At 37.2% G+C, this 9,285-nt stretch overlaps 1 protein-coding gene across 1 annotated transcript in view; it reads right to left on the reverse strand.

Annotated features, from left to right (window-relative positions):
- NMI (N-myc and STAT interactor) overlaps positions 1-9,285 on the reverse strand; it is a 26,046-nt gene that overhangs the window by 4,418 nt on the left and 12,343 nt on the right. The window contains exons 2-6 of the mRNA XM_015559805.1: positions 8,564-8,650; positions 7,309-7,404; positions 4,214-4,376; positions 546-652; positions 272-458 (exon numbers count right to left, since the gene is read on the reverse strand). Of these exons, the coding sequence (XP_015415291.1) occupies positions 272-458; positions 546-652; positions 4,214-4,376; positions 7,309-7,404; positions 8,564-8,644 (634 nt within the window). The 5' untranslated portion in view covers positions 8,645-8,650. The remainder of the gene's footprint in view (positions 1-271; positions 459-545; positions 653-4,213; positions 4,377-7,308; positions 7,405-8,563; positions 8,651-9,285) is intronic.

Consider the following 9,285-nt stretch of genomic DNA (forward strand, 5'->3'; position numbering starts at 1 on the left):
GGGGGCGGTTGGGGGGAGTGGGGAGAGATCAACCACAGGACTTGTATGCATGCATATTAACATAACCAATGGACACAGACACTGAGGTAGTCGGGGGCTTGTCCTGGGGAGAGGGGAGGGAGTAGCAGGGAAAGGGCGTCAATAAGGGAAAAAGGAAACATGTAATACTGTCAACAATTTTTAAATAAAGTAGAAAAAGAATACCTTTAGAAATGGCAGAACATAATTGAAATGGTAGAGTATTTTTTTAACTTTCTAAATATGTGAATACCTCCAGTTTCCACAAATGTGATGACAGCACTTCCGGCCTGCTTGTCATACTCTATGCAATCCACTTCTCCGCCTCCGTTTCGGGACTTACAAAAGCTCAGTTCTAGCTTGTCTCTCATCTGACTTTCAGGCAATTCATCAGGAATTTCAGTAACTTTGACCTTCATTTTAGACACTCCTACAGAAACCTGGGAAATTATTTCATGTTCAGAGATATGAATGAGAACACTGTCCATGTTTAAGAGAATTCTGAAAAGCTTCAATCACCATGTTACCTGGAATCTGACTCCTGAATTTAATGGAACTGGCTTGGCCATAACCTCCACACCTATATCCATTATCTGCACATGATGTTTCTCCATTCTGATCACATTTTGGGCAACTGAAAAATAAATTGGAAAGTATTAATTTCCAGTATTTCAATATATTTTTACCCTTTTGGTTTAATAACAAATTATCCTGGATGGAGACTTGACTTGATACAATACAGTGTACAGAGGATGTGCTGTAGAATTGCACACCTGACCTATATAACTTTAATAACCAGTGTCACAGCAATAAATTCAATTAAAAAAAGAACAAACTATCCTAAATATTTTAAATTTTAGTTAAGTTTTTAAAAATTTCTTTAGAGAGAGAGGAATGAAGAGGGAGAGAGAAACATCTAGGGAAGAGGGAGAAACATTCATCGGCTACCTTCTGCACATCTCCTACTGGGGAACAATCCAGGCATGTTCACTGACCGGAAATTGAACCTGCGACCTTTCGGTGAACAGGAGAACACTCAGCCAATTAAGCCTCACAAGCCAGGGCAATTTTCTTTCATTTTCAAGGATTTAGATTTCCAAGTGATAATGGTCTTGCCACCAAAGTAGGATATATTAATGTCAAAATACATCAGCAAAAAATACAACGTAGAAATTCTCATCAAGAGCCTGATAATTCTTCAGAAATTCATATATGATTTCAGTAGTCACACACCCTTCCTTTCCACTGTTGACAATTGACAGAGATGTCCCTTAGGACATTGAAGCACAGCCAGAGATTTCTTCTGTGTTGCGTAAGCTGGGGAAGCCTTTGTGGGCCAGTGTTATCCTGACAATCAACCTTATGTGTCATCTCCTTGTTGCTCCTTTTTAATATGTTACAAGTACCACAGAAGTAAATATTTATTTTTCTCTCTGTCTTTCCCAAGGATTACATATTAAAGACCACCTAGGCTTGAATACCAAAGAGTAAATCTCTTTTTTTTTTCTTTGCCATATTTAATTAGGAATTCTACTTTCACTAAAATGTTTTTGAGATAATTCATTGACAAGTTGAGAGCCTTCCTGTGCCAATCACAAAACGATCACATTAAATGTATCCCTGCAAATAAGAGACACTCAGGAATATAATTATGCCAAAAATCATTGGAATTGTAAAAGGCAACTGTGTGTCCATTTAAAATGCATGTGGGTGTACTTATTTTTCATTGTGTGACATGAGAGGTTATAACTCTTCAGTTAGTATTCAGAGCAGTTTGCTCTAATTTGTCATGAAAATAAGAGATGCCCACTCCTGGTCTTATAAACCTCTCATGTGTTTATGGCAACCGGCTTGCACACCACAGCTGGAGGAAGAGAGAAACTGGGCTAGAAGACAAGGGCCTTGTCATGGGGGAATTCACATTCATTGTACTATGATATGACTCTTGAATTATGACTTTTTTGTTAATGACAACGGACAATAACAGAAAATATTAATGAAGTAATACTTAAATGATGCTCGTTCCCTCTCACTCCCCACACCCAAACCTCCAACATCTGGTGATCTGACGCAGCTGAAAGGAACCACTTGTGCTTCAACTTCTGTGACACTGACCGTCAAAAGCCAACTCCTGTTAATTATATAAACCCAGAGTTGTCCCAGGAGACCGGGACCTCAGAGCCATGCCCGGGGTGGAAGCAGTGATGCAGCTGTTTCTGAAGAGAATACTATTCTCAGCATTCTCAGGTAATTCCTGTGCAGAATCCCCGCCTCCCAAATCCTCAGTTCAGTCTTTCAGGTTAATCCTAATGCCCACTGCCAACTGCCAGCCCGGCTCTTGGTCTCCCACTCCACCCTCTGCTGCAGGGGTGGATGCAGGGTGAACGAATAGTATGAATATATACTGACCTGCTAGAAGGCCATTGTTTTGTTTTGTTTTGAATCAAGGTAAAATGGACATATAACATTATATTAGTTTCAGGTGTACAACATTATATTCGATATGTGTATATATTGCAAACTGACCACCATACTAAGTGACCATCGCCACCACACAAAGTAACAAAAACATTTTTTGTAATGAGAACTTTTAAGATTTACTCTCCTGGTGACTTTCAAATATGCAATACAATATTGCTGATTATAGTTGCCATGCTGTACAGTACACCCCCGTGGCTTATCTATTTTATATCTGGAAGGTTGTACCTCTTGATCCCTTGAATCCCTTTCTTTCTAACACTTACTTTCAGGCTAAAGTAATGGACCAAACACCAGGAGACATGAGTTACAATAACAGCATCTGAGCACTTGACGGGTTTGTGAAGACCATCTTACCCCTCCCATAACTTTTTGGGGGGTGAGGGGTGACAGGGCTAAAACCTGAAGGGGCACCTTTATTTTAATTTTTTTTTAAATTTTAAATCATATACATAATTGATTTTAGAGAGGAAGGGAGAGAGAAATAGAAACATCAATGATGAGAGAGAGTCATTGATCAGCTGCTTCCTGCACACCCCACACTGGGGATCAAACCCACAACCTGGGCATGTGTTCTGACCGGGAATTGAATCGTGACCTCCTGGTTCACAGGTCAATGCTCAACCACTAAGCCACATGGGCAGGGCTATTTTTTAAATCTTTATTGTTGAAAGTATTTCATATGTCTCCTCCCCACACCCCCACCCCCACTGACCTCTTCTAGCCCACCCTTGTCCCAGGCCACCCCATAACTTGACATATGGTGCTCTGCTCAGAGGAATGCTGGTTCAGTACAAAGTAAATAGGTACTCAGTGTTTGGCTCTCAGCTCTGAAATTTGTTAACTGTATGAACCTTGAGCAAGTTCCCTATCTTCTTTAAAGTCCCCTATCTTCATTTCTTATCTGGAAAATTCCTAACTTGTAGCAATAATAACAGCTAACATTGACTAAGTGTTTATTATGTGTCAGACACTGTGCTAAGTATGTTATCAACATTTCTCATTTAATACTCAAAGCAACTCCATGAGGTAGGTATGACCACAAAGCCTGTCATAAAAAAAATCTTGAGATTTATAAAGAACTCAACCCAATTCACACTTCTAACAAGTATGACACTAAAGGCCAGATTCTCCTCATTAAGGTGCTCCCAGCTCTAAACAAGACCCTACACCATGGCTGACGTAGCAAACCTCAGGTTCCACCCCACATCTCTGCCTCCTGAGCTCTGTCCATCCATTGGTCATATGCCCTTTGGTAAATCACATAAACACCTGAGAATCTGTTTCTTGGCTATAAAATATAAATAGTAATTCTCTTACATCACAGAGTCATGTGAGTATAAAATGAGATAATGTCGGTGAGAACTCTCTGATAACTGTGTAGAGCTCTATGTCCTTAAAACATCAGTATTATCATTTGGAAGTGGCCGGCAGAATAGAAAGACGCCGGTATTGGACATCACAACACTTGGGCTTGAGTCTCAGAACCATTGCATTTTCAATGAGTGATCATATTCAAGTCACTTAATGTCTCAAAGTCAGTTTTCACATCTGTGAAATGGGGATAATCATACCTGCCTCAGAGTTTCACTTTGAGAATGGGATGAAATAATATGTGTAAGATTGTAAAGCAATAGTCAAATATCTAGGCCAGCTCTTTGAAAGTGCAAGTGCTTTCCAAGGGTAACTTGGTCACAATGTTGAACATTCGTCATACCTTCTTCTTCTTCAAAGGTGATGAGTGCTTCTCCTTTTTGTAGCTCATAAGGAACTTGTGAGCTCACTTGAAATGAACAGGAGATATTTGAAAACCTGCTGTCATCCTCAGGATTCTCTAAAGATGTGAATTTCATCTTTGTTTCGGGAATATCCTCTTTAATCTATTTCAAAATGAAATGTTTGATTAAAATCAAGACAAGAAATAACTTAAGCCCTTCCAGTGATAAGGTGATCTGATCACCCAATAATTCATTCTCCACTGACTTCAAAATCCCACAGAATACTCAGTGTGGTCTTATTTAATAACTTTAGTCATTGCTTCTGCCCAGATAAGTCCTCAGTAATGCAAACAGATGCTGATCCTTTCATCTTATTTCACAGATCAAATTATAAGTATATAATCTCTCACTTTTTCTAATCAATATTTAAACTGGTCAATATTGTATAGTGTTTGTATCTAAAGACTACATCCTTCATGAAAGTACCTTTTAAACAACTGTGCCAACAATAGGCTAACTCACAAAGGAATCATTAGACAGAATGTTTACTCTTCTTGCAAAGAGGTAGGAAATGGAGCTGGGAGTACACTATAGTTAATTTGATAGCAAATCCAGAAAATTTCATCCCAAAAGAAAGACTCTTGAATTATATAATTTATTCTTTAATAAATTAAGCTTTTTATGAACATTAAAAAAATACAAAGGAAAAAAAATACAAAGGAATACACGAAAGAAGGTACATCTAAAATGTACCATGTGGTGGTCGAGGTTACAATTACAACTTTTAGTAATAATGATTTAAACAAACATGATATGTCCATATCTGCAGTTAAGAATACAACATATCCAAACATATCCATATTTTTCCCATTTTCCCATTTTAATTTTAAAGCCTCACTTTTCTTTGTGTCTCTTTTATAGGCAATTATTCAGCCGTAAAATTATGAAGTTGTAAAACATATTAATTTCCCCAAACTTTATATTACACATATGATCCTAAAGCAGTTTTTAAAAAATGTTCTGCTGAATAAATGGTCTGAAATCTGAGTTATATAATTTAAAATATATCAAATTTAATTTCTCCCTTCCCCACTACCTGCCCATCAAACTTTTAACCAATACCACAACCTAGGTTTATAAAAATGTGAAGGGACACTATCAACAAGATTTGTAATATGGAGGATAAAGTTAAGTGGTTATACTTAGCTGCTTAAAAATCAAAGGAATCAACAGATCTATACAATACACATAAATGCACAAATGAATTTTGTGTTTTCATTTCTAGTTCCAGTGCTGAAATAAAAGGTTATCATGAAGAGATTAGAAATATTCATTGAGTCATTTGATCTAATCTTATACTCATTGTATACCTACATATGACTTTAGTGGAATTTCTGATTACCTTCATTCCAATTTCAAAACAATCTGTAATGTCTGAGAAAAGGCAAAGTGTTTCCCAATTATGTAGAGATATCCAGTATACAGGCATACCTGGTTTTATTGTGCTTCGCTTATTGCACTTCGCAGATGTTGCATATTTTACAAACCGAAGACCCTCCTCCAGCAAAAAGATTACGATTCTCCGATGATTCAGATAATGGTTAACAATTTTCAGCAATAAAGTATTTTTTAACTAAGGTATTACATTGTTTTTTAGACATAATGCTATTTCACACTGAATAGACTACAGTATAGTGTAAACATAACTTTTATATGTACTGGGAAACCAAAAAATTCACATGACTCACTTCTATTGCCATATTTGCTTTATTGTGGTTTTCTGGAACTGAGCCTGCAATATCTCTGAGTGCTCCTGGAGTGAGAGTGAGAGTACCTGATTCTAGTCCTGAACACACTGTAGCAGAAAGCAAGTCACTATGCCCTCTGGGCCACAGCTTCAGCCCTCAATAAAGTGGATCAACTGAGCTGGCTGGTTTCTCAAGGCCCTCTAAGTTCTAAGACTAATTGATTCTGGCTCCAGTCCGAAGTAGCCAGAATCTTAAATCTTCTCTCTAAGTCCTATAAACATGAGAAACTGCACTTCCTGATATTCAATATCCTATTCCCCATTTCAGAGACAAAAAAATGGCAATGCTTTAAGCATTTAAATCATGTAGAGAAACAATTATGGCCCGGATAGCATGGCTCAGTGGTTGAGCATCGACCTATGAATCAGGAGGTCATAGTTCGATTCCCGGTCAAGGCACATGCCCCGGTTGCAGGCTCGATCCTCAGTGTGGGGCGTGCAGGAGGCAGTGATCAATGATTCTCATTATTGAGGTTTCTCTCTCCCCCTCTCACTTCCTCTCTGAAACCAATAAAAATATATTTTAAAAAAGAAACAATTATGAGTTGTTATGAAGGAAAAAAGGGGTGAAAGTTATGTCTAATTCAAATACAGGAAAATTTAGGAGAGACTAATGAAGATATACATCCTTTTTTTTTTTTTAACTGTGCAACTCATTTAAATTACTGTAGCGCCTTGGATGAGGAGAACAACAATAAAAAAAACTTTGTGAAAAGACCAAGAATTTGGTCCAAAAGTGACTGAAAATGACCATTATTTTTTGTGTGTTTTTTTAAAAAATTCCGCTCATGTATACATAAATGTAAAAAGTGCATTATCCTAAGTGTACAGCAAGATGAGATTTTACAAAGTGATCACACACGGGTGACCAGCACCCAGATCAAAAACAAAACATGACCAACCAACACCCAGAGGCCTCTTGGGTTCCCTTCTAGTTCCCACCTGGTAGTTCCTATCATGCTAACTTCTAACATCCTGCTTTTGTGCTATATTTCAGTGGAAGCATTTCTTTTTTGGCTCTAAACTGTGTTCATGAAATTCATCTATGATGTTAGATGCAACTGTTCATTCTCATTCTGTGTAGTATGTCATTGTGTGAATGTACCCCAATTTATGAACTCACTCTACTATGGAGGGGCACTGGGTTATTTTCACGTTGGGACTATTACAAACAGTGGTGCCATGGATGACCATAATGTTTTAAAACTGAATTTTATATCATGACATCCCTTTTTCTGAAAAATGGCATCATTAAAAATGGGATACATAAAATAAGTAAAGGTGTACCTGAGAGCTTCCGGGGGCCTCTTGTAACTCCGTTTCAAGCTTTTGGATCTCCATCTTTAAGTAAATATTTTCCTTTAATATTTGGTCAATTGATTCCTAAAAAAAAAAAAGACACACAAAAATATATCAAATAGCACCAAAAATTTAAACAGCTCCTGACCTCATTTTTCTAAAGGAATTAAAGAAGCTAAATTTCTCTTACCCTGAACAAAGCAAAGAAAGACATTAGACAGTCCCAGAATAAATATAATCATGTGAATAATAAATGTGTTTTATATCATCTCCTATCACTCCCAAATGTTATTATCTCCATTTCACAAACAAGGAAACCACCTTTCACACAGACCAAAGTCACAGAAATTTTTATAGTAGAGCAAGGATTGAGACCCAGGTCTTCTGAGTCTAAGTCCAATGCTCTATCAACTCCTCTCCCTCTCCATCTTTTAGTAAATATTTTTCCTTTAATTTTTGGCAATTGATTCCTAAAAAAAAAAAAAGACACACAAAAATATATCAAATAGCACCAAAAATTTAAACAGCTCCTGACCTCATTTTTCTAAAGGAATTAAAGAAGCTAAATTTCTCTTACCCTGAACAAAGCAAAGAAAGACATTAGACAGTCCCAGAATAAATATAATCATGTGAATAATAAATGTGTTTTATATCATCTCCTATCACTCCCAAATGTTATTATCTCCATTTCACAAACAAGGAAACCACCTTTCACACAGACCAAAGTCACAGAAATTTTTATAGTAGAGCAAGGATTGAGACCCAGGTCTTCTGAGTCTAAGTCCAATGCTCTATCAACTCCTCTCCCAGCTATTTCTGACTACAATATGACTTTCAAATTGCACATCTGCTACTCTGGGAAAGTTGTTTTTTAAATGCTGTGGTTTTATTTTATTTTTTATTTTTTTTGCTACCTTGACATGCCAGATATATGGCATGGGTCAAAGGTTTAAGCTACCTGAGCCTCCCTTCTCTCTTGTTAACTATACTCTTAACTTCTGGGTGTAAATCAAAGAAATGAGGGAGGGAGGGGAAAAGCACTAATGTTGTAGGCCTTGGAAAAGACAAAACAGAAATATGTTCTTTCAACTTTGGAGTAATGGAAGTAAAACTATTTCAGAAAACCCTAATACCCTCCAAAATTCAAGGTAATGTTGGATAAAAATGTATAAAACATGCTTCACTGAAAAACAAATGTATACAAATTAACTTTTTATAATACCCAGTGATTTTTCCTATTTACCTGCTTTTGTTCACATGTCATAAATTCTTCGTCTTTCAAATACTTCTTCATAACTTCGTTTATACCTTCACCAGCCGCCATGATTCCCTAATGTCATAAATGTTTAATATTTTAAAGACAGTATATACACACAAACTCAATACGAAGGAAATAACAAGTTTGACCCTTTTACGGAAAAAAACATCTCTCCTTTGCTACATCCCCCCCCCCCCCCATCATCAAATTCTTTATTATCATGTGGCTTCTATCCAAACAAAGTTTATATTTCAAGTAACTTGACACCTATAAATATATAAAAGGGTTCTAAAAAGCTTTTGCTTTTCCACAAAGTAATAGAAAATGATAGGTATTAACATCCCTTTGTAGTAACATCGCAATCATAATATGCTCCCTTTTAAAAGATTACTATTTTGGTCTTTTAGTCTTTCTAGGACTGAGAGAGAAAGATACAAGACAGCACCTTATGGTACCAAAAGCAAGGAAGTGCTCAAAGAATGATGAGGACATGCAACAAGGTCAAAGGACCCAGCTTGCCCTGACTGGTTTGGCTCAATGGATAGAGCACCGGCCTGCAGACTGAAGGGTCCCAGGTTCGATTCCGGTCAGGGGCATGCGCCTTGCTTGCGGGCACACCCCCAGTAGGAGGCGGCTGATCGATGTTTCTCTCTCATTGATGTTTCTGACTCTCTATCCCTCTCCCTTCCTCTCTGTAAAAAAATAAA

This window comes from Myotis davidii, unplaced genomic scaffold, assembly GCF_000327345.1.
Source record: "Myotis davidii unplaced genomic scaffold, ASM32734v1 scaffold753, whole genome shotgun sequence".
NCBI lineage: Eukaryota > Metazoa > Chordata > Mammalia > Chiroptera > Vespertilionidae > Myotis > Myotis davidii.